Source organism: Calonectris borealis, chromosome 16 (assembly GCF_964195595.1).
Source record: "Calonectris borealis chromosome 16, bCalBor7.hap1.2, whole genome shotgun sequence".
In the NCBI taxonomy this organism is placed as follows: Eukaryota; Metazoa; Chordata; class Aves; order Procellariiformes; family Procellariidae; genus Calonectris; species Calonectris borealis.
Genome location: NC_134327.1, coordinates 20,129,702 through 20,154,025, shown reverse-complemented (window position 1 = coordinate 20,154,025; position 24,324 = coordinate 20,129,702). Strand labels below are relative to the sequence as shown.

General features: G+C 58.1%; 3 protein-coding genes across 21 annotated transcripts in view; 2 read left to right on the top strand and 1 right to left on the bottom strand.

Moving 5' to 3' along the window:
• Positions 1-9: 9 nt before the first annotated feature.
• LOC142089395 (SPRY domain-containing SOCS box protein 3-like) lies at positions 10-24,281 on the top strand. 19 transcript variants are annotated; one of them, XM_075165882.1, is made up of 11 exons: positions 121-270; positions 2,142-2,290; positions 4,218-4,395; positions 5,158-5,345; positions 7,192-7,294; positions 7,782-7,907; positions 21,076-21,206; positions 21,709-21,810; positions 22,119-22,231; positions 23,183-23,319; positions 23,742-24,281. In XM_075165882.1, exons 1-10 carry the CDS (start codon positions 126-128, stop codon positions 23,298-23,300), a joined length of 1,353 nt encoding a protein of 450 aa, XP_075021983.1. In that variant the 5' UTR covers positions 121-125; the 3' UTR covers positions 23,301-23,319; positions 23,742-24,281. The 19 variants fall into 19 exon arrangements, 18 of the variants coding, with proteins under 18 accessions (XP_075021984.1, XP_075021987.1, XP_075021983.1 ...); XM_075165881.1 differs by having other exon boundaries at positions 23,563-24,281; XM_075165883.1 differs by having other exon boundaries at positions 10-228; positions 23,183-24,281.
• Positions 9,308-24,324, top strand: part of UBN1 (ubinuclein 1) — a 51,448-nt gene continuing 36,431 nt past the window's right edge. Inside the window, exon 1 of the mRNA XM_075165864.1 lies at positions 9,308-9,357. The gene's annotated coding sequence lies outside the window, so the exon portion shown is untranslated. The remainder of the gene's footprint in view (positions 9,358-24,324) is intronic.
• Positions 10,846-20,240, bottom strand: EME2 (essential meiotic structure-specific endonuclease subunit 2). The gene is made up of 8 exons (XM_075165899.1): positions 19,895-20,240; positions 16,878-17,014; positions 15,794-15,886; positions 14,878-15,002; positions 13,888-13,993; positions 12,974-13,089; positions 12,345-12,534; positions 10,846-11,187 (listed from the first exon to the last, which is right to left on the bottom strand). Exons 1-8 carry the CDS (start codon positions 20,238-20,240, stop codon positions 11,017-11,019), a joined length of 1,284 nt encoding a protein of 427 aa, XP_075022000.1. The 3' UTR covers positions 10,846-11,016.

Sequence of the window (24,324 nt, the reverse complement as noted above, 5' to 3'; positions counted from 1 at the left end):
CGCGTGCTGGCCCTCCGCAGCGGCCGCCCAATGGCGCTGCTCCCCGAGGATTGACGCGCGGCGCAGCCAGTGGCACCGGGCTCCCCTCAGGCACCTCCCCCTCCCTCCTCCCTCAGCTGTGAGCGATGGGGCGTTCAGCCAACGGTGACGGGGCGCAGCGCGGACGTAGCCAATGGGCGTCTGGGAGGCGGTGTCGACAGAGGATTGTTTATGTCCCGGGAGGGGAAAGTAGGTCAGAGCGCGGCGGCCGGGCCGGGCCGGGCCGGGCAGGTGGGCCGGGGCCGGGGCCGGGACGCGGGTGCGAGCCGAGCGCCGAGGCCTGGGCCGGGCCGGACCGCGCCGCGCGGCCCAAGCGCGGCGGCCTGGCCTGGCCTGGCCTGGCCTGGCCTGGTCCGGTCCGGCCGCGCCTCAGCTGCGCGGGGCAGCCGGGGCCCCAGTGCCCGCCCAGCCGGGCCGCGGCTGCCCGCCGTGCGGAGACCCTTGGGCCGCCGGTTCCGCCCCCCTCCGCCCGCGGTATCTGCTGCTCGGTGCCTGGGGAAGCGCTGGCCCGGCGAGCGGGGCGGGCCGGGGGTGGGGGGCTCCGTGAGGGCCCGGCCCCCCGGCCCGGAGCGCTGTCACGGCCCGGAGCCGCGCGGCAGCTCCCCGGGCTGCCCGTCGGGGTCAGCCCTTGGGCCGAAGCGCAGAGGAACGGCCGGAGCGGGTGGGAGGCGGCTGGCGGGGAGCTGCAGCCGCGGCGGTGGGCGCCGTGCCGCTGACGGCCTGCGGCCACCCGCCTCGGAGCCGCGAAATGGCCTCCGCAGCCCCAGGTCCCCCTCGGGGGTGAGGGACGGACTCTCGGTGCCGGATCCCGTATTGGGACAAACGCCGTGCTGTGCCGACTCGATCCCGTGAGCCCCGGCCTTAGCGAGGCGCTGGGGGAGCGGAGCTGCTGCGGGTGCTCTTCAGAGCCGGAGGAGGGGAGCTCTGGCGTGGGTTTAGGTGCTTTCCTAGCACGGCTGTGCTTGGCAGAGGCGAGAGCGCCCTGATCTCGGCGGGTGGGCTGCCCAGAGCCCTTCAGAGCATCCGTGGGCACCCGCACAACCGGCCGTGGCTCGGCCTGTCCTGCTTCTCCAGGAGCTGCTGGTCCGTCGGGGACTGAGGTGCAGGAGGAGCGGGGACGGGTGCTGTACAGCAGGCACCGGGACGGGGCTGACCCGCCGCACGTCACGGAGCGGGTGTGGGTGTGCAGACCGGCGGGGAGGCCGCCACAGGGGCTGAGCAGAGGGAGCAGGGTTCAAGGGATGGGAGGGGGGTTGTTTTCTGCAAAGGTGAACTTCGGGGGAATCGAGATTGGGCGTTGAGGTTCCCCATTGCATCCAGCGCGACGCTGCCGCGGGGCGGCTGGGAGCTGGTGCGGGTCTGTCGGGCTGTAGGCAGGGAAGGAGCCCGTGGAAATCTGTCTCTGAATAACATCCCCACCCGAGTCAGGAGACCGGCTGCTGCTTCGCTTCTGTCTGTTGCCTTTGAGGGAAGTCGGGACAAGTCCGTGCAATTGCCGGTTTCCCTTCAGCGAGCAAGAAGGTGGTCTCTTCCCCACCCAAACGCTGAGAGCAAAGTCTTCTCTCAGTGGGCAGTTGCTCGGAGGTGAACAAACAGCCTTCCCCACAGGCAGACACGCGCAGCTCAGCCGCGCAGGGGCCGGGGCGGTGCAGGTGGCCGAGCAGCATGGCCGGCGCCCAGGCGGCTGCCGGAGGGTGACCAGGCGCCGGGGAGGCCGAGGCTCGGTGCCTGACGATCCTGAGGCTCCCCAGGCCAGCGGTGAGAGGCGGGTGCTGGATCCATGTGCTGCGGAGGGGGCGGCTGCTGCTGCCGCCGGGTCTTGGGAATGTTTCTGGGGGCCAGTTCAGCGCCTGGGCTCGGGGAGAGGTTGACCCTGCGCGGAGAAAGAGGGTGAAGTTTGCAGAGGCTCGTGTTGCGGGAGGAACTTACTTTGCGTCAGTTTATCCATCGATGGGGCCTGTGCAGACGTGGTTTGTGCTGATCCATTCCGAGGGGGCTGTGGTGACCTGGGGGAGGTTGCTTCAGAGGGCAGAGCCCGGTGAGTGGTGGGTGGAAGCGGACCGTGGCTGCTGTGTATAACCTCCTCTCCCTTGCCCCCGCAGCTTACCTCTCTCAGAACAGCATGGCGCGACGCACGCGGAGCAGCAGGGCCTGGCACTTCGTCCTGAGCGGGGTGCGGCGTGAGGCGGACACGCGGGCGGTCGCCTTGGCCAGCGGCGCGCGTGGCTGGGGCTACGACTCCGATGGGCAGGTAGGCTGGTGCTCGGGTGGCTCTGAAGTGAAAGCTTTCCTCTCCCCTGACGACAGGCACTTACTTAAGGTCCGTGTAACTGAGCAGCTGGTACTTCAGCAGGCAGAACTGGCCAAAATCAGAAAAGACTAAATAAAATATACAGGCCGTCTAACGAGCCTCCTCCAAGCTCTAACGTGGGGCGTGGGGCTCCCAGCACATCTTCCCAAGGCAGGGAAGGCTAAGCTGCCCGTAGTCTGCTCTCCAGTTGTGCACCACAGCTCTGTCGTTAGCCAGGGAGCTGATTGATACTAAGCTAAATGCTTTTTTAAGCATATAATGTGTGTGTGTCGTATATAAAGTACATACAATATTTTTTAAATACTCTTTTTTTAAGTGGTGATCTAAATATGTGTTTAAACTGGCTCACTTCTCCAATCTGGCTCGCCGCGCGGCTGTGCTAACTTGTGGTCTTTGTGCGGCTGGTAGGTGGTGGGGGAGGGAGTGGGGCTGCTTCAGTCTGTGAAGTGACAGTCTCGGATATCTTCGAACCGAAATTCTCTCACGTTTCCTGTTCTGTAACGTGCACATCGCTTCTGAACCTGGCCCGGGCATGCAGGTGTGCTGGAAGATGGGAACACAGCAGGAAGAGCAGTCAGTGAAACAGCGCGAGGAGTGACGTAGACTCACCTCCGCCATCCTTCTCTCTTTTTCCCAGCTCCTGAGTGTCTGAGTTCAGTTCCCCGTGCAGCGGTGGGGACGCAAAGAACTGCTCCCGGAGCTTCAAAGCTAGGCTAAAGCCTTACGAGGCCACTGCCAGAGCACGGTGTCCAAACCCAGGCCCTGTGCTCCCAGAAAATGAGCCTTTTCTCTGCAGTCAGAGAAGCTTTGTGTTTCTGCAGTAACGGGAACGGCTGGATTTCTAGAGAGCAGTAGTTAGGAAGGGCCAATGAAAGACAAAAATCAAGGTTTTTAATAAGCAGGCTGGAGAAGGAGGGGTGGGCAGTACATAAGTAAGCCCGAATCATTTCACACAGCTACTAGAACATGAGTTTAAAGGATTTTTGTCTTTAAATACTGCTTACAAAGTCTGCCACGGGGGTGAATAACGAGCAGGTACACCTGACCACTGCGTAAACCCAGAGTAACTCGCTGCAGTCTGTGGTAAGAGACTCCGTTAGGCAACACCAAGCCTCCCATAACGTGGGGAGTGAGACGGGGCTTTGGCTCTTACAGCGCCCAGCGCAGGGACATTTTGGTCTTTTGGCACTGGGGAATAGTAAATCAAGTTTTTGTGTTCATGCATGAAAGTAAACAAAAGCCTTTTAATCCTTCCGTAGGTTCTCTGTAGGCCTGTCCGCAGCGCTGGCGTGAGGAGCTGCGGCCATACCGCTGAACTGGTTCCCCTTTGTTCTGCCTTCTCCCCTGCCTGGCCTTCTGTCCCTTTTTCTCCTCGTCTTGTTTGCCTCCCTCTCTTCTCTGTCAGCTCCCAGGCTCTCCAGAGCGGGGGTTTTCAGCAGTGTGCTCTGGTTTTGGGATGCCTTGGCCGGGGTCTCCAGCCAGCTGTAACCTGCCCATTGAAAACTGTAGCTTTAGCACAGAGTTTGCTTAAAAATACGTGCGCTAAAGACTTGGACTGTCACGCTGCTTGCCTGCTGTGACAGCTCCTCATCCCTGGAAGGCACAAGGAACGTACCCACATCCTCAGTGCCCCGTGCCGGGCGGTCTCTGCAGCTCAGACAGGTCCCAAAGCAGGGTGGTTCGACTGGCACAGCCCCTCGCCTCCCTGCGTGGCGGGCCGGGCTGGGGCACGATGCAGCCGTGCCGCCACCAGCTCGAGCCTGGGGACCTCCCCGCACAGCTCTGAGACCTCGCAGACCCCTCCCAGCCCAGCGCCCCGAGCCTGGGGCCGTTGGGCAGTGACCATTCCCTCCGCTCTCCCCGGCAGCACAGCGACTCGGATTCGGAGCCGGAGTTTTCCTCCCTCTCGCCTTCCATCCCGAGCGCCATCCCTGTGACCGGAGAGTCCTACTGCAACTGCGAGAACCAGAGCGAAGCGCCCTACTGCTCCAGCCTGCACGCCCTCCACCGCGTCAAGGACTGCCAGTGCGGCGAGGAGGACGAGTGTAAGGAAGGGGCTCCCCAACGGCCCGCCGTAGTCCTTTGGGGTTTGAGGTGGGTGCAGTCCTGGCCCGGCGGCACGGACTGCGCCCCTGCACGGATCCTTTGCTTTCCACAGAGGCCCTTATCTCTGTCCCAGCGTGCCGCGCTCCTTTGTTTACGTCTCAAGGCCACGTAGACTGTAGGAAGATTAAGAAGCACGTGCCTCCTGTGATGTTTCAAGGGCTAAGGGCTGAACTTGCTAATGCATCAGAGTTCACCTCTGGGGACCTGCGTTCAAATCCGGCTGAGGCCACCAGTGAAACCAGCCCTCGTTACAGCCCGCTTGCCGCCCATCCCCGGCACGGCTGGCAGGGCGCCCGGCTGCGCGTCCTCAGAGCAGAGGGCAGAGGTGGGCAGAGGGGGGGCTCGGTCTGGCCGAGAAAGCCTGTGGCGTAGCGGAGCTACCCCTAGAGCCTACGAGAAGTGTAGGAAGAAAGGAGGCTCCGCCTGGGTCTGCGGAGGCTCGTGTTAGCCAAAATGGGAACTGGTTAATGCTGACAGCTTCGGGGGGCACTGAACCATCCCCGCTGGGACACTGCAGGATAGTTCAGGCCTCAAACAACTCTCCAATGCGCACAGCTTAGCATTTACCCTCTTAAACAGTTAAAAAAATTAAATAAAGGCCCCGACAGGCCTTCAAAACAAACGTTTGCCTGTGCTTTGGCTTGGGGATGGCTCCCTGAGGGCCTTTGCCCATCCTTGTCCCCTCTGTGCTTCCTGAACAGATTTCGACTGGGTGTGGGACGACCTGAATAAGTCGACGGCCACCCTGCTGACCTGCGAGAACCGCAAGGTGAACTTCCACATGGAGTACAGCTGCGGCACCGCCGCCATCCGGGGGAACAAGGAGCTGGCAGACGGGCAGCACTTCTGGGAGATCAAGATGACCTCCCCGGTCTACGGCACAGACATGGTACGTGGGGCAGAGTTGCTTATGGGCATGCGGAAATGTCCAGTGTTCTTTGAACAGGGACTGGGAGAATGAAGTACTGCCCACCGTGGGAGAAGATCAGGTTTGAGACGATCTAAGGAACCTGAAGGTGCACAAGGCGATGGGACCTGAGGAGATGCATCCGAGGGTCCTGAGGGAACTGGCAGATGAAGTTGTGCTCCAACCTATTTGAGAAGTCGTGGCAGTCTGGTGAGGTGACTGGAAAAGGGGAAATATAATCCCCAATTTTTAAAATGGGAAAAAAGGAAGACCCGGGGACCTACAGGCTGGTCAATCTCACCTCTGTGCCTGGCAAGATCATGGAGCAGATCCTCCTGGAAACTATGCTAAGGCACATGGAAAATGGAGAGGTGGTTGGTGACAGCCAACATGAGGGCAAATTGTGCCTGCCAAATTTGGTGGCCTTCTGTGACGGGGTTACAGCGTTGGTGGATAAGGGAGGAGCGACTGACGTCATCTACCTGGACTTGTGCAAAGCATTTGACACTGTCCCGCACGACATCCTTGTCTCTAAATTGGAGAGACATGGATTTGGTGGATGGACCACTCGGCGGATAAGGAATTGGCTGGGTGGTCGCACTCGAAGAGCTGTGGTCAATGGCTCCATGTCCGGGTGGAGACCAGTGACGAGTGGGGTCCCTCAGGGGTCTGCATTGGGACCAGTATTATTGAACATCTTTGTCGGGGACGTGGACAGTGGAATCGAGTGCACCCGTGGCAGGTTGGCGGGTGACAGCAAGCTGAGCGGTGCGGTCGACACGCCTGAGGGATGGGACGCCACCCAGAGGGACCTGGACAAGCTCGAGAAGTGGGCCCGTGTGAACCTCATGAGGTTCAACCAGGCCAAGTGCAGGGTCCTGCACCTGGGTCGGGGCAACCCCCGGTATCAGCACAGGCTGGGGGATGAAGGGATGGAGAGCAGCCCTGCCCAGAAGGACTTGGGGGCACTGGTGGGTGAAAAGCTGGACACGAGCCGGCAACGTGTGCTCGCAGCCCAGAAGGCCAACCGTGTCCTGGGCTGCATCAGCAGCAGCGTGGCCAGCAGGGCGAGGGGGGGGATTCTGCCCCTCTGCTCTGCTCCGGTGAGACCCCCCTGCAGTGCTGCGTCCAGCTCGGGGGTCCTCAGCACAGGACAGACATGGACCTGTTGGAGCGGGTCCAGAGGGGGCCACCAAAATGATCGGGGGGTGGAACAGCTCTGCTATGAGGAAAGGCTGGGAGAGTTGGGGTTGTTCAGCCTGGAGAAGAGAAGGCTCCGGGGAGACCTTATTGCGGCCTTTCAGTACTTAAAGGGGGCTTAGAAGAAAGATGGGGCCAGAGTTTTTAGCAGGGCCTGTAGTGACAGGACAAGGGGAATGGTTTTAAACTAAAAGAGGGGACATTCAGACTAGAGATAAGGAGGAAATCTTTTACACTGAGGGTGGTGAAACCCTGGCACAGGTTGCCCAGAGAGGTGGTCGATGCCCCATCCCTGGGAACATTCCAGGTCAGGCTGGATGGGGCTCTGAGCAACCTGGTCTGGTGGACGAGATGACCTTTAAAGGTCCCTTCCAACCCAAACCATTCTGTGATTCTATGAACAGGACAGCAAGCTTCTCCAGCAGTGCAGCTGGAGAAAGGAAAGGAAACTGGAGCTGGGAGCCTTCAACTCCGTCCCAAGACCTCTGACTTGGCTTCACCAAAACCTCTTGAGTGTTTTGAACTGTGCCAAGGAAAGGAGGGGAGAGCCGGAGGTGGAGTCTCAGTTGTGTTTTGTTGCTTGAAAAGGCGCTAAGCTTGTGTTCTTCTTCCTGGCCTTGCCTCCCAGATGGTGGGAATTGGGACGTCGGATGTGAATCTGGACAAGTACCGCCACACCTTCTGCAGCCTGCTGGGCAAGGACGAGGACAGCTGGGGACTCTCCTACACAGGTAACGCAGGCAGGGCGGTGGCAGAGGGCAGGATGGCTGGGAGGGCAGCAGCGGGCGTAAGTGTTGTCCTAAGGGGTTGAGAGTTAAATGATCTGAATGGGATCGAGGCCAAAAAGGTCACCAAGACCTGCGAGTCCCTTCGTCAATGACAACCGGAGCAGCTGCCTGCAGCTCTTAGAGCATCTCGCCTTGCCGGCGTTTCGCAGACCCCTGAGAACCAGTGAGTGAACCTCCAGGGCGCCTGGGCTGCCGGTTGCACGTCACCGTCACCGATTGGGGGTTTTGGTGCCGCTGCCTTGCAAAACCTCGACTTTCCCCTTTTCATCACCCACTCTGGGGTGGGAGGGCAGGGATCAGGCAACGGAGGGGATTTTTAGGCACTGAGTGAGGCTGTACTGGTGGGAACTCCCAGTGTGGGAGTTGGGATGAATTTGTGGAGCGCAGGCTTTCTATGGAACACTGTTTTTTTTTTTTTTCTTGTTTTAAGGGCTACTGCATCACAAGGGAGACAAAACAAACTTCTCTTCGAGGTTCGGCCAAGGCTCCATCATCGGGGTGCATTTGGACACGTGGCACGGGACGCTCACGTTCTTCAAAAACCGCAAGTGCATAGGTAAGGGCAAGGGCAGGCGCAGCGGCCTGCGGGCAGGGGCGCTGGGCGGGGGAGCAGCGCAGCCGGGGCTGAACTCGGAGTCTGGCTGCAGCAGGGCTGCCGGAGAAAACGCTGGCAAAATAGAAGACCAAGGCGTGAAGCGAGTGGGAGGAAGGTTACATTTGTTGTTTAATGGATTGGGATTTCAAAAGGCTGTTTTCCAAGCGTTTTCCAACAGCTCGGTAGTTAATAGGTTCAGGGTAGCTGGGAGGACTGAGATCACCTCGTCAAAACTAACGTGGAACCTCCCTGATGCTGTCCCCCGGCAGGGGTTGCAGCTACGAAGCTGCAGAACAAGAAGTTTTACCCCATGGTGTGCTCGACGGCGGCCAAGAGCAGCATGAAGGTGATCCGCTCCTGCGCCAGCTGCACGTCCCTCCAGTACCTCTGCTGTTACCGCCTGCGCCAGCTCCTGCCCGACTACGTGGACACGCTGGAGGTGCTGCCGTTGCCGCCGGGACTCAAGCAGGTGCTACACAACAAACTGGGGTGGGTCTTGAGCATGAACTATAGCACGTCGAAACCTTCCTCCTCCTCGTCGGGAAGCGACTCAGACAGCTCCTGTGGCTCGGACGCAGAGGCCTGCCAAAGGAAGAGGTGCAGGAGGACATAATGTCTCTGCAGACGAACTGCTGTGAGGGAGTCGGGTGGGGTTTTGTTCCGCCGTCTGCGAGGGCCGGCCAGGCCTGATGCACCTCTTTCTTCACGGGGACATCCATTTCTACTCGTTTGGAAAGATTTCCTTACGCTGTTGGAAATCTTTAGCCTAAACATCCATCACCTGCATTGAAAAGACCTGTAGACTTAGAGAGGTCCCAGCTCTGTGAAACAGGTAAACTGCAGCCAAATCTCTGAGCTTCATCTCCTGACTTGCTGTCACAGCCATCGCCCCTTCCCGAAGGATCCCTCTTCTCTGCAGACTCTCCGCAGAGACAAGATTTAAGGTGACCTCCTGCTCTCAGAGCCTACTAGACTCTAGTCACCTAACAGACTTGACTCCTCAAAAGACAAAATCAAAGACCAGTCCTCTCCTCCTAACTGTTGTGTGTTGGTTCGGTACCTGCCATGAACTCATCGCACCGTGGGGCGCGATCGAGCAGCAGCGCGTAGGGAAACGGGCTCCTAGAGCTGCATCTGCGTCGCTGTTGTGAAAGGGCAGTGACTTGCACGAGGTGAGCTGTCGGTGATCTTTCTCGAGCCCCTGATGACTTTAATTGCTTTGCATGTTGGCTCCTGCTGCTTCTGCTGTATCAAAGACTGTATTAAACTGTAATAATAAAAGTAGAAATTGTCTTTCATTCCTCTTACAGCCTGAAGGCAGGAATCTGAAGGCGCTTGTCAAAAATAGCCACAGCGAACAGCCTGGAGGGGGTGTTTTAAGCACAACGCTTGTGCATCAGAGCTCGAGGAGGTACAGGCAGCGGAGATCACCTTGCCTCTGCCCTGTGGAGGCTTCTTGTGCTTCCCGCTGAAACACTGGTCTGGCTGGGCTGGATCTTCAGCAGAGCCAGGCTGACCCCACAGCACCAGGCGCTCGTGGCAGGCGGCAGCAGAACCCCGCAGGGTCTGCCGCCCCTGCAGGGCTGGGTGCCAACGCAACTCCAGTCCCTGCGGTTTCTGGCTGCTTTCGGCAGGGCCTGCGGTCAGCCCGTGGCTTCTGCTCGTGGGGCTTTTCCCAGCCTTTGACCTCTCCTCCAGTGAGCAGTGCCTCTGCAGATGACTTAGGTCTGAGCTGGTGGCACCAGCCAAGCGCAAAGGGTATTGGAAAGTGGAAGAGGGCTGAAATGAATAGGATGGGAAATGGCTTTTAACCCGTCCTCTCCATGGGTTTCCTCCCAGCACGGTCACCGGGAACACAAAGCTCCAGCCGCTGCCTTTTCCCCTGCTCCTACTACAGACCTGCAAGGGCTCCGGTAAAGCTTTTTGCACCACGTGCGTTTATTTCCCGCCGAGCCCCACAACCCCGTGCCTTTCCTTCCCACATCCCCAATCTTTAAGCGAAGATGGCTCTCGCTCCTCCGGTGACAGGCTTTTGATGAATTAGGACAGGCTCTCCGTCAGTCCATCTGTATCGGTGCTGCAGCCAGAAAAAACAGCCTTGCTGGATTGCTCCTCCCCAGGAACTAAATCAAGTGTTAGCAGATGGAGGCAGAAGAATCCCTGGCAAGGAGGAACTTGGTTTGGAGGGTGCCCTCCCACTTTTGCAGCACCGGTTGGCGTTGCTTTGAGCCAGCGAGCTGCGGTTCACGGGAGGAAGTTCAGGGGCTTCTGTGTCATTGTGGAAGGCCCCAATTAGCAATACCAAAACCTCAGGCACTGGGGGTCCCTGGCCCCTGCTGTCCTGGCTGCGGCTATTGCTGAGTAAAAACAGAGCGTTTGCTTTGGGAAAGAGAATCCCATCCTAACCCACCATTTCGCATGGAGTTTTCTGGAGCTTATCTGGCATTTCCTCATGTTGGGAGTTCAGCCAACAACCTCCCCTCCCTTGCCCTGAGCTCCGTGTTACCCCAAGGATGTGGCTCCTCTGGCCAGCTGGTTTTGACAGTTTTCCGCAGTAACTCTGGCAGAACGCGAGGAAGCCATGAACAGGACCTACGGTAACAGGTCCAGCCTCACCACACAGCCTGTGGGGTGCAGGACATTAAAAGTCAGGACACGCTGCAGAAAATGCTCAGCTCGTTCAACAACTCACCTGAAATGCAGCGCAGAGCAGCGTCGCCAAGCGTCTGTCTCAGCAGAGGAGCTGACCCTGTGCTGCTTAGGGACAGCTCACTGAGGCTTTCACATCCAGCCCCTGTTCCAGCCATTCCTTAGCTCTCTTAGGAGGCAGCCTGCTTTCCAGCCAGGGGGCAGAAAGCTGGGGCACCTAAAAGAGGAAAGGAGAGCCAAGAGGCTGAAGAAAGCATCTGTAACAAGACATTTATTGATGTGCAGGTCTCTGTTCTGAAACAGGATCAGCTGCTTCCCCTGGCCGGGCTCCCAGCAGCACTGCCGTGCCAGCAGCAGCTCAGCCACGGCTGAGTCTTGGCAGATAAAACGAGGAGGCTGACCGACACGGCCCACGGTCCCTCTACGCGCTCAGGTCCAGGACAAGGTCGGGGTCAGTGGATACCATGAAGAGGTAGATGCGGCGGGATAAGTCTGGCCCAACGCGGCGGTCTTTCCCGCTAACGTCCGATTTCACCGGGATGTCACTCAGCAGAAGTCGTTTTTCATCTTCTGTGCTGCATTCTTCGTAGGCCTTTGAGCACACAAGAGGAGGAAGCGGTTAGCACAGATGCTCTAAGAGAAGGCTCTGGTTTCCCCTGCAAGGCTCAATCCCATCGTTACAGTGAGGCTCCATGACTGAGCCTTCATCCAAACGTAGCAGCATCAGGGGGTAAAACCCAGAAGAAACAAGATCTATCACTTGCAAACAGACCTCACACACACACTCAGAGTTGTGTTTTGTCCCTCCAGCATACAAGGAGAGAGCTGTAAAGCCACTTCTTCTGGAGCAGCTATGCTAGGGACAGAGATCAAAGCTCCACGGGAAGAAAAAAGGAGAGTATTTGACTCCATGACACTCTTTTTAAAAAGTTCTGTTACAGTTCCTGATCTAATGGAAAGGATTTATGTGATTAATGCTCACAAACCCAAGCACTTTCTGATAAAAATGTGTCTTCATAAATTGGCTAAGCTGCTGTTGGAGGGTTATTCAGCATCCTAGTCTAATCCTGTTCCCCAACACCTCGCTGAGCCAGTCTAGCTCACGAACTAGCAGAAAGCTAAGGGGAGTAGGGAGAGGGAGAATTTAGGGAGCTAAATCAGCTCCCTGAAGGATCAGACAACAGAAGATCAAGGAAAGCATGGGGTATGCTGCTGGTGACAGCAAGCAGTAAGAGAGCTCGGGTTTCCTGTGGAAATCCCTCACAGTCCGTAGGGGTGACACTTGTTTTCTGCTCGAGGGTGATGTAGAGCTGCCGTCTGTAACAGCAGCCACCTGAGACGTCACCCATTTCAATAAAAAACAAGCAAAGCTGATGGACAGACCGTGTTGGACAGAGGCAATGGGATACATGCAGCAGACCCGCAGCTGCACTGGCTGGGGTGGGCAACCAAATGCATCGCCAAGCAAAAATGCAAAGATGCTTCAAGCAGGTCCTGTGAGGTGAGACCAAGGCAGGGAGAGGCCTGGAAGGGCTAATAGGAGGGGTAAGTAGCTACCGCTGAAACAAAGCTATGGCTCAAGTCAAACGCCCATCTGGAGACAAGCCTTGCCTTTCTGGAGAGCCAATTTCACACTCAGGGCTTGTTTGCTGCATCAACAAAGACCTTTAAGCGAGGAAGCACGTGGCACCCCTCCCTGCCTGCATCCTCCAAGCTTTTAACAGGACACCGAGGGGCTTGAGGACTTACCTGTAACAGGAGGCTTGGGGAGGGATATGCTTCCGCTATAGCTGCCGCTGTTGCAGGGCTGACTCTGTTAAACTGCTGGATTTGTCTCTTCCACACCTGCCAGAGTCCTGTGCCATCCTTCTCCACTCGCACCCCGCTGGCCCAGGCCCCGGCAGCGCAGAAAGGCAACTCCTGCGACTCCAGCTGCCTCCTGCAGGAAGACAGACTGCTGAGAGCAAGACCTGGGGCCGCTGCGTGCGCTGAGCACAGGCCTGCTGACCCCAGACGCTGCAGCCTTCCCCTAGCATTAAGCAGTGGGCTTCCTTCTAAAACCTCTTTCTGCCCAGGACTAATATTTTTCCCCCTCATAATTTTCTTTCTTTCCCTGGAAAGCTCCAGCACGCTTTGATGAAAAGGTTTTCCTAAGGCTGTCATTTTCCCTCCTTTCCTCGTGCTGAATCACCACTGCATTCACCATGAGAACAGAGGATTTTCATCGGCACAGGGGCTGAAAATGTTCTTCAGACACTTCTAGTCTGGGCCTTTGCACTGACGGCATCAGGACAGGCTGGCAGCCACAGATAAATGTTCACCGAGGTTTCCCAGCGCTCTGGGCTTGGGACGTGACCGAGTCCAGCGATACAACTCACTTGTACGGGCGTTTCGCTATTGCCTTCGTCAGCGCAGAGACGTGCTGGCCGAATTCCTGCCACGTGTCTAGGAACACCACTTCGATGTTACCCCACAGCTGCAGCACCACCAGCGCCTGGAGGAGAAGCGACAGAGGTGTAACACGTAACACGCCGACCAACGGGACAAAGACAGGCTCGGGGGGGCCAGCCATGGGCCAGGACCGCCCGGGGCCCTCACCCTCCTCGACCCTCAGCCAGTAGCGCTGGTGTCAGCACTGGCCACCAAAGGCACCCAGCGAGAGGAGCGAGGAAAGCTCGCGGGTAGGACGCATCCCTCGGCAGGATGAAGCTGGGCTGGGGCTGGAAGGGGAGGCAGGCTGGGCTGCCTGCATTAGCTCTCTTTACACAGCGCCGCAGTAAAGCCTGCTCATCCTTAGCTCCCAGTAAGCCAGTGAGTCATAACCCTCTTTGGGGAATACTCAGGCAGGGCAGGAATTTAGTTCAAGGGCTATCAAGCAAGGGTTTAGATCGTATTTGACCTAGTTTATGATTGCCGCGGCATCACAAGGAGCGTTCCTGCTCTGCTGTGGGACACAGGCTCTGCAAGGCAGAGACCTAAGCGAGAACCAACAGCTCCTTTCATGGCTAACTGGGCAGTTCTTGGTGGGGTTAGGGAGGGAAGGCTGGGTCAGCTCTGAACCAGGGTCTTAAGAACAAGAGGCTCCAAACCGTGCCTCGAAGTCTGCAGCCCCTCTTCAAACCCGTTGCCAGCCAGGGTGAAGAAGGATGCACGCGGATGCAACCTGATCCAAGCCAGCCACCCCCTCCCCTGGCAAAGCATTCCTTGCACACAAGAGCTCACCAGTGGGAGCCTTTTCCACGCAGCTCAACGCCCAGTACCATAAAACTTCAAGGACTGTAAGAAGTTTTACCTCCAGTATCTCCTCCTGAGTCATAGCCAGCTCTGGGCCAGGCTGGGAGCTGGGACTCTGCTTCCCAGGGCTCGGCGCCTGCCGCCTGCCCTGCTCCCGGCTACACCTATAAGCAAGACACACCGCTCACACACAAGCTCTACACGTTCACACCGCAGGGCTGCTCTCTGATGCAGAGGACAAGGCCAGACTGAGCCCACCCACATCTGCCACCTCCCAATCTGGCTGGAAGCTGGAGTCAAAGGTGTCGGGGTTGCTCCAGGCCAGCTGCCCCCCAGGTGGCAGCAGCTCCCCTGCGAGGGAGAGAAGGGGAGACCCGAAACCAGGGCGAGAGCCACTCGGTTCCTCTGGTGGCAGAACTCAACAGGCCACTGCTGACTTTTTTATACATAACACTCTTGGTAAAATTTATCCTCACAGGCTCAAGTGAGAAAGAGCCCAGGAGGTGGTGAGACAAGAGCTCTCCCTGGGAAATACTCCAGACGGGACAGGACAGACCGAGCTGCTGTAGCTGTGTCTATGCAGGGAACTCTGGAAGCGATCACACCATCACCACAGAGGAGATTCCTCTGCTGTGCACATACGTGGACAGGAAGGACCCAGGCACTGGGAGCACATGAACGAGACATTCAGGGGACAACAAAAGGGCTCCAGGCCCTGAACATCTCTCAGGCCATTGAAGAGCAGGGCAATTCAGGGAGAGCAGTTCCCTCAGCTCCTCTGCATCACTGCGGCCCTCTGCCTGGGGTACGGAGAGAAGCCTTCCCTGTGGACCCCCTCTGGCTACCAGGTCCTCAGAAGCTGCTATAACCGCATGCGCAAAGCACACCCTCAAGACTGCAAAACCCATGTCCCAGCCCCCACGAGCACGGACTTTGTGATTCACCACGCTGGCACCAAGCGTCAGCAGCTCAGCCCCGAACGTGTCCCCCCCTGCTGACCTCCACCCGCTGGGGGCTTCCCCGGCACCGCCGCTCGCCCGGCACGTACCGCCTGTAGGCATCCAGCCCAACGACGGCCAGGCTGTAGGTTTTGGTGGAGGAGCCCTCCAGGCCGGCCAAAGGCAACACTTGGTTCAGGTCAGGCTGACTCGCTGACGGGGCATTGACAAAACTCTGAAGCAAGACAAATCACACCCAAGTCTCTAGCAGCCTTCCTCTCCAAAACACCCCTCCCCATCTCCGGCAGGACAGTGGGGCCTTCCGAGGTGCATCTCTTTGGTGGGAATGGGCAAGAGCCACCCTCAGACTGCAGCCGAGAGCGTTGCCTTTGGGCACGCACCACAGGTGGCACATCTGCCAATGTCCCGCTGCTTCTTCTGGCTCACCTTTTTCCCTGGAGCGTTAGCACTGATCTCCTGACAGATACTGCCTATTCTAGCCTGTCATTCTCTAGTTTTGGATGGGGCTGGATGGACGGGGAACTTCTCGAGGCAGAAGCAGAGGCTGCCTAGACAGGTATAAATAAAAAGTTGTAGGACTGCACACAAATGAGAACTAACACAAATCTCTCTGCTTCAAAATGCAAGTGTTTCCAAGGGCTGTGTACTCTGAACATTTCTTTCAAGCAAATCTTTTATGGACTCCATGAGAATGGAAAAGCTAAAAGGAAGGAAAGGCAAGTCCGACCTGCCCAGCTCCCCTCTGAGGAAAGCAGCATCCTCCCCCGGGGTTAAAGGCAGGTGCCTGCGTGCCTGAAGCACCCCTAAAGACCTCCTGCTGTACTCAGACAGGGCTTCTCCCACAAGGTCTCTCCTTTCAAACCACCGCCCTCTGTAACACAGCTTTGTTTCAGGGAGAAGCAAGGGCAGTTTTGAATGAACCCTCCCTCCCCTTCCATCTTCACCTGGCAAAGTGACTCTGCTATAGAGCACTTTGTGTAGGTCTGGCTCAGAGATCTGTATCACCTGGGTTAGAGAAAAGAGGCGCTTAAGAAAATCTTCCGGCTCTACCAACACCAACACCTCTTTCTCCTCTTCAGTCTTCACCGCAGGGCCATCCTAAAGAAGATGAAATCATTTCCAACACAAGCAGGGGTCCAGCATGAAAGCAAACAGCAAGTCTCCACCCGTGCAGAGCCCACGCTGTAAGAGGCACCAACACTCACGAGGCTACATCAGTACTACGCTGGTGAAAGACCGTGGCTGAACTGAAAGGTAAAAACCCTCCCCGAACAAGCAGAGCACTGAAGGTGCAAAAACAGCCTGGCGAGGAAGGCGGTGACGACTGCAGAAATTGCTAACTAAGACGAAAGGACACAAAATGGCTTTGTTTGCACTGCACACACTGTTGGATGACCATGTTATCTGCACCTACATTATCTGTAGTCTATTATATGACCACAGTATCTGCAATGTTTTATCCAGCAACAGCAAAAATAGAGTTCTGCCTCCGCCTGAAATTCCTGTAGTGGGGGAGAGCACGAGAACAGCCTAGCTCGGCCTCCACTGCCACGCGGATACCGTTTGACACAGAACCTTCCCAAACCAAACTGAAATAGGAAGTTTGGTTCCAGAAGGTACCTGCCCTTTCAGGTTCCCAGTGAGTGGGGTTCAAGAAGCAATCACCGGGCTTTCCAAACGAGGGGCCCTGCAGCAAATTTGCCCAGCCTCTTCCCGACGTGCAGCTGTTGCCCGTGGCAGCAGGCCATGCACAGCATCTGGGCTGGAAATGCTGCTGAGTACCCAGGCAAAACCTCTGTATCAATGACTTGCAGCGGTCTCATTCCTGCTCACTGCAGGTTCCCCGGGCTCACCCTAGATGCGTGCCTGCCTAAAACAAGGAGATGTAGATGTTTAAAAGACATTAGCTTTGGAATAATCTGCGTGAGAATCACACCCAGCTCCGTTCCCCAAGCTAACTGGTCACCAGTAATCAGCATTTCTGAGGCTGATGACTCCAATGCCTGACCTAGAGAGGCAAGTCAAAGCTTTCTCCTCACAGCACATCAGTTGCCAGCTTATGTGTACAGAGAAGATGAGAAGGACTCACTGGAGCGGACAGAGGGCTTGGCATGTTTCTCCTCCAGGTTATGCTGCAGGGAATTGCCTGAGGCTCAAAAGAATATTTACAGTCCAAGGAACTTAAAACCGTCACCCAAGCGTCTGAGCCAGGATCTTTGAGGAGACCTGTGGAGGAGGACAGAACAATCCTGACGTGAGAAAAAGAGGTATTTCATCAGCATTAATCAACAACAACAAAAACGCAGGTGGAAAATGAGGAATTCTGCAAGCATGGGAAGTCTGGCTTCCTACAGCGTGTGCGCTTGCTGGCTGGATTGCTAACTGAGTTATTGAGTTCATCATTGACCATCTCTGCAGGCACCTATACAATTGTCCTTCTTCACCCCAGCCAAGTACCTGGGCAGTGGCAGGCAATTTGCCACAATGACTCAGCTCGCACATTCTAGGTTACTAAAGGCAAACTTTCAAAGCTGGCTCTTCTGTTTCCCCAAGAACAGATTTTATTAAATTTGTAGAAACATAATTTTTGAAATATCTCTCTCTGTGAAAGAAGACTGAAATTAGCCAACAGGCTAAACAATTAGTAGCTAGGAAGCTGGGTTTCACCACGCGTGCATGGCCCTGACACGCCTCCCTCAATGCTCACTTCAGCCCCGTTCCGTCACTCCTGTGCACGCTGCTACTCCAGCAGCCAGGCTGGACACACACGTGGATGTCACCGGGGAGCCACGGAGAACGTGCTCTTAATTACTGGCTCTGCAAGTACTGTCAATCGTAGCTAGCGTGAGCCGACACCATCCATTAGGCACCTTCCTTACAGCTGTCTGTAACCTCGTCAAACCACGTGTTTGGACGGTTTTCTTTGACAGATACCTGCTCTAGACTGAATTTATTTGAGATGTTTCAACAAAATAGCACAGCTATTTCTAAGAATGCAAGGGGAGGGTTAACAACGTGCTCCTTGTCCATGTTAAAAACATCAGCACCTTGTTTTATAAGGGAGCTTTGCCAGCGGGACTGCCCGGCCCAGCCCCAAGCTGCGCCCCGGGGCAGGACGGACCTCAGGGCGCAGGGCTGGGTGCTGCAGGCACAGGACAGGCAGAGCGCTCCGCCGTGCTGCCTGCACTCCCTCTGCCGGCACCCGGGAAGAGGAGGAGAAAAGCCTCGGCTGGTGCAGTGAGGTGAGGGGTGGAGAGGAGGGTTGGGAAGGCAGCAGCGGGGCTGAGACCTAGGCAGGAACGGGGCAGAAGAGATGAGCAAGAACTAAACTGATTGGCACCAGGGCAGGGGGGAAACCCAGGGACAGAGAGAAACTCTGAGGGCTCGGTGGTGCTGATATAATCGCCACAGTAGAGTTTTTAAAGTGAAAATCACACGGTATTTTCTCTGGTGGCTGTGCATTACGCCAAGCAGCCAGCCTCACCAGGCTGACCCCGCTCAAACGGGATCGCTCGCCTGGAGAAGGGCCGGGAAAATAAACTTCTGGAACCTCCACCACTGCCCGAGCACTGGCTGTACCCACAACTTCACAGCAAATTCCACAACAGAACAGATGACAGTATTTATCCTACAAAGACTTTTCTACTGGCAGAATAATAAAGACAACAGGACTTGTTGGAGCAAACAGGGACAATCTTCCTCAGGCAAAGCCATGCTATGGACCCCCACAATAGGACCTCTAACTATTTTCTTGGTGCAAACATGGTAATAAGTTACTCAAAACCATGTTGGATAAAGCAGCTGGATCCCTGACATCCAGAGAACCAAAAGAACCTGCCCAAGATCTGCATGGAGGAGAGCGAGCAGACCAACGAGTCTCTAAACAGAACGTTTAAGGATACAAAACATGTATCCTTAAAGAACGTGTTTAGTTAAACAAATCTTGCTGCTAACAATTAACTTACCATAAAGATAATGCAATTAGCAAAAAGTAGTGCATGACAGACGCTAACGAACAAAGCAATTCAAGATGTGATGCTTACGGCTCTAATTACACCTGCACAGGGATGAGCTGCAGCTTGGATTCAAGCCGCTGGGGACCGGGACGCAGCACCACACTTGTCACACCTGCGATTCTGCCCCCGACAGGGAAACCCAACCAGTGACCCCGGGCTGCCCAGGCAGGCTGCGGGGCGAGGAATGGGCCGGCAGCCCCGCTCCCCCTGGGACAGGGGATTAGAAACATGCTCCAGGCAGTCAGATGTGTCAGAGGAACAGCAGTGGCATTTGTGAGTGCTGGGAAAGAGCCAGGATCCCAGGGACAGGCTGGTGGCCAGCGCTGCAGAATAAGCCACCTCATTTTCTGCCAACGAAGCTCTGTGCGGTGACCTACAGGGTCCTGATGCTCTGAACGTCCTCCCTAACCAGGCAGAGCAGCTCTGGAAGCAGACCTGGTCCTCCGTGAGGCACCTGGAGAACGTATTTCAGGCGCTGGTATTTCCAGAGGCTTGTCTTGGAGCTGTCCCAAAGCAGCGAGTTCCAGATAGCAGGTAACATCGCCCAGCCCGAGCAGGCGGTCCAGCTTGGGACTGCAGGTCTCTCTTCATAACGACCCTTGAGGACATCAGCAAATTAACAGCCCGGAGCTTGCCACCCCAGAACTAGATTAGAAACACATGCCCTGTAAAGATGAACGCCCAGAGCCCTCTGGGGCTGAAGCGCTACCCTTCTGCTTCTGCGACAAGGCCCGGAGAAGTTAAGAGCTCATTTTCCAGAAGCGCCAGCCTGGGCCTGTCAGCCCTGGAGGGGCTGCTCCTCTCTCCGTGATGCTCAGGAACAAGGTGGGGACCACAGCAGCTACCCACTGCAACCTAACCACTGCTAGTCTGCAGTCACAACAGCAACGACAGGGATAACGCAGCCGAAAGAGCCCAATGAACACCCGGGGGGCTGTGTGGGCCCCCGGCAGCGGCCCAGGAGCAGCTCAGACATAAGGGGGCAGCCGGGCAGCCCGGAGGCCCCGGGTGTCCCACCCCGCACAGGTAGAGCCGGGCCTCCCGCGGGCCGCCCCAGCGGGCTCGGCCTCCCCGGGCCCCCGCCGCCCACCTGGGTCGACGCACACCTCCATCAGCCGCAGGCACCGCTCCGGCCGCAGAAGCCGCCACGCCGCCGCCGCCTCCCGCCGCCGCCGCTTCTCCAGCACTTCCTGCTCCTTCCGCCGCTCCCGCCTCCTGGCTGCGGCCTCCCCGGGGGCCTTCCGCCGCCTCGGCCGGCCGCCCGGGCCCGCTGCAGGAGGGGAGCCGGCCGGGCCCGCCGCGGGAGGGGAGCCGGCCGCCGCCGCCGCACCGGGGCCGCAGGGCTCGGGCTCGCTCTCGGGCTCCGACTCGGAGACCACCCAGGCGGCGGCTCGCCGGGCCGCAGGTCCCGGGCCGCGCCGCTCGCTCCCAGCCATGGCCAAGCGCCGGCGGGCGGAAGGAGCCAGGCCCCGCCCGTTGCCATGGGAACAGGTACAGTGCACCCTCTATCCGCCCCGCCGCTCCTCAGCCCCAGCACGATCGTTCCGCGGGGGGCGGGTGTCGGGGCAGCCCAGGGGGGCTGAGAACGCTGGGCGGGGCGGTGGCGCGGCGCCTTTAAGAGCGGCGCCGCCATGATCTGCCTGGTGCTGGGGCTGTTCGCCGGCCTCTTCCAGAGCGGTACGGGCCGGGCCCCCGCTGCCCCTTGTCCCCCCGCGGCTGAGGGCCCGGGCCCGGACGGGCCCCCGCTGCCCCTTGTCCCCCCGCAGCTGAGGGCCGGGGCCGGGCCCCCGCTGCCCCTCGTCCCCCCGCGGCTGAGGGCCCGGGCCGGGGCCGGGCCCCCGCTGCCCCTCGTCCCCCCGCGGCTGAGGGCCCGGCCCGGGCCCCCGCTGCCCCTCGTCCCCCCGCGGCTGAGGGCCCGGGCCGGGGCCGGGCCCCCGCTGCCCCTTGTCCCCCCGCCGCTGAGGGCCCGGGGCGGGGCCGGGCCGGGCCCCCGCTGCCCCTTGTCCCCCCGCGGCTGAGGGCCCGGGCCGGGCTGGGCCCCTGCTGCCCCTCGTCCCCCCGCGGCTGAGGGCCCGGCCCGGGCCCCCGCTGCCCCTTGTCCCCCCGCGGCTGAGGGCCCGGGCCGGGGCCGGGCCGGGCCCCCGCTGCCCCTTGTCCCCCCGCGGCTGAGGGCCCGGGCCGGGCTGGGCCCCTGCTGCCTTCCATCCCCTCGCAGCTGAGGCTGGGTTGGTCTCCTTTCCCCCCCCTCAGGCCTCCGCCCTCTCCTTGCAGCCTGCAGCGGGGCCAACGAGCGCACCTTCGTGGCCATCAAACCGGACGGGGTCCAGCGGCACCTGGTCGGGGAGATCATCCGGCGGTTCGAGAGGAAGGGCCTGCAGCTGGTGGGGCTGAAGCTCCTGCAGGTGAGCGGCCCGGCCCGTACTGCTGCTGCCAGGGTGGGGGGTCCCTTGGTGCTGAGGGGCCCCGGCTGGAGCAAGGCCCGTGCGGCCTCGCAGGCCCTGGCTCTGCTGGTAACTGCCGGGGGGTTTCTGCCTGCCTGCCAGCTTGTACAGCCTGCTGTTGTCATTCGGGCACCAGATCCTCACAGGTCAGAGGGGTGTTGGCACCCAGGTGCCTAAACTGCTTCTGGAGGAGTGATCCCTGTCGTGGGGAGCATGCCTGCCCTTCGCTGTGCCTGTGCTCCAGGGCTCTGGTACATGGCTGTTCTGAGCTGGCCAGAAACTTCTCCCGTCCCTGTGTCAGGCCTCAGCAAAGTAAAGCATTTCACTTTTGGAAGTGAGCGTCTGTGCAGGAGCTTAATTGTAACATGTGCTATCCAGCTATAACTCCATCTCTCAGGTGTAGACCTTGCCCGAATCCCCCCTTGCTCAGAGCAAGACTAAGCGTTGTGCTCTTTGTGCTCAGGCCTCGGAGGAGCTGCTGAAAGAGCACTACATCGCCCTTCGTGACCGTCCCTTCTACAGCCGGCTGGTGAAGTACATGAGCTCTGGACCTGTGGTGGCCATGGTGAGTGCTGGCCAGGTTCTCCCTGAACCAAGGAACAGAAAGTAAGTGCAAAGTATAAGCGGCATTGGCATGTGGTACATTGGAAACAAGGTGGCGTCTCTTCAGAGGGCCTCTTGAAGCCGTACTGAACTGCAGGGGTGGTAAATTGAATCCACAGACTATTTTCCAAAATCAACTTTTGAAGACTCTTTACAGAGAGACCCTTTCCTGTCTCTCACCCAGGTGGATCAGATGGGGAGTTTAGAGGACAGCCAACAGGATCTGCTGGGGGAGTTGTGAAAGCTGATTCTTGTTCTGCTGTCACGTAGGTCTGGCAGGGCCTGGATGTGGTCAAGACAGTTCGCACAATGATTGGGGAGACTAACCCAGCCGAATCCAGGCCTGGCACTATCCGAGGAGACTTCTGCGTTGAAGTCAGCAAGTGAGAGCTTTGGCTTTTTGTTCACTCAGTATTTCAGGGCATCCTGTTCAGGCATTCCTGTGCAAGGCTCACCTGAGGCAAGCGAGTCTGCATCCACAGAGCAGAGCTGCTCCCTTCTGTGCTCAGATCAGAGCCGTCTCCCTCTGGCAGCTTGCAGAGCAGCCCCGGCAGGAGTGCTGACTTCTGCCTCCTGGGGTTGGTTTTGCCAGAAGGAGGAGTCTGGGTTTGTGTCTTTCCTGCCTCCTGAGGCTTCTCTGTTGAAAGCAGGTGGGCTTTGCTTGTTTTTTGCTCCAGGGAATCAGGACTATCAGGCTGTGAGCAGGAAGGAGGGAGACCTCTCAGTCCTTTCCTGGGGGAGCAGGGCACCTGGAAAGCTGCTCTAGCTCCACTGGGCCTGTGAGTCTGTAATGAAAGCCAAGCGGGAGCTCTACATGTGCTAGGGCTCTTCACTGCTGAAGATCCACCGGCTGTGACCTCAGGTGGCTGCAGCCTGGTTTGTGGTAGACACTGCTTTTATCGAACCCACCTGGATTAGATTTCTGTTCTGTGGTGGCTGATACCAAACCTGCTTCAATGGACCTACTTTGACAGAAGGGATGAGGGAAATCTGGAGGCAAAACTTGAATTACTGACATAAAAACAAAGCAAACCCCAAATCAACAGCCACTTGCAGCTCCTCCTGTAGCAAACAAATGGTTCCTCATCACAGGAGGAAGGAGTGCTGGGAACTGCCAGCTCCCACACATCCATCACCTAAGCCGTGTTCAGCGTAACCATGACCAGCCCCTGAGCTGGAAGGAGGAGGGCTGTGCGGTGGGAAGGAATATTGTAGGATGTGACTGGCTCAATCGGTTTAATTAAATTGGTCAAGGTGAAATTTTCCAAACTGCAGCTTCCCTCTCCTGCCTTTCTCTTCTTAGTCTCAGCTGATCCCTTTCTTCTTCCCCACAGGAATGTGATCCACGGCAGCGACTCGGTTGAGAGTGCCCGGCAGGAGATCTCCCTCTGGTTCCGCCCGGAGGAGTTGACTTGTTGGGAGGACACGGCTGAGCACTGGATCTATGCGTGAGAAGAGCAGCCCGAGGGAAGTATGTCTTCCTGACTGGGCACGGGGCGTTTCCATCCATTTCATCGCAGCCGCTTGGGCTGGCTGTGGATCCTGCTGCGGTGTCGTGTGCTGCGGGGGTTTCTGTTCTGCGTGTGGGTGGAGGGGTCCTGGGAGCTGCTCTGTGTGTAACTGTAACTGCGGTTCAGCTCCCTGCAAGAGTAGCTATTGCTTTTTTTCTCTCTGCTATAGTAACTAGTTGGTATTGTTGCTCTGTTTGCTGCAGCATCTTAAATCCCAAGTAGCTCAAGGTGATGTATTGAAGTGAAAACGGGGCTCTGTGCCCGTTCCTGTGTGTGCTCAGACCTGCCTGGCACAGGAGAACGTGTGCTCCTCGCCGCGGGGAGAGGTGCTCTGGTCGCTACAAGGTGATGCGATCGGTGTCATCTACCTGCATTTCTAAAGGTTCTTCAGTCTTCGTGCTCTGGGAGATCCTGAGATCCTCCCTGGCTGATGGTGGAGCTTCCCTGCTGGGAGGGTTTCTGGACCAGCTGGACACCACCTTGAACCTGCTGCGAGCTCTCCCTGGCACATCAGACTCCTCCGAGCTGTGTTGCGTCCTAGCTCCCTGCGCAGCCTTGCCGGAGCGCAAGGGCAGGGACAGCGGACCTGCCGCGGAACAGGGGCACGGTGAAACCCAGGGAACAGGGTCCCCCGGAGCTCTCCTGCGCGGGGGCTCGGAGGCTTTGCCCGTGCCCTAAAAGCCTGTCTGTCTCCAGCTCCCACGGGCGGTGGGGCTGAGCCGAGAGGCACCAGCAGTGACAGGGGGACGGGCGCTGGGGGGACGCAGGGTCTCCCTCCGGTGGCCGGGGCTTTCCTCAGCGCCCGCTGCCGCAGCCAGCGCTCCTCCTGCCTTAGGGCCGTCTCCGGGCGGCTGCGCGCAGCTCTAACTGCTCCCGTAACTCATCCATTTGCCTTTTTACAATAAACTCCGCGGTCCCCTTGTCTCTCTCGCCGGTTATTTCGCCGGGGGCGGTGCCCGGCGCCT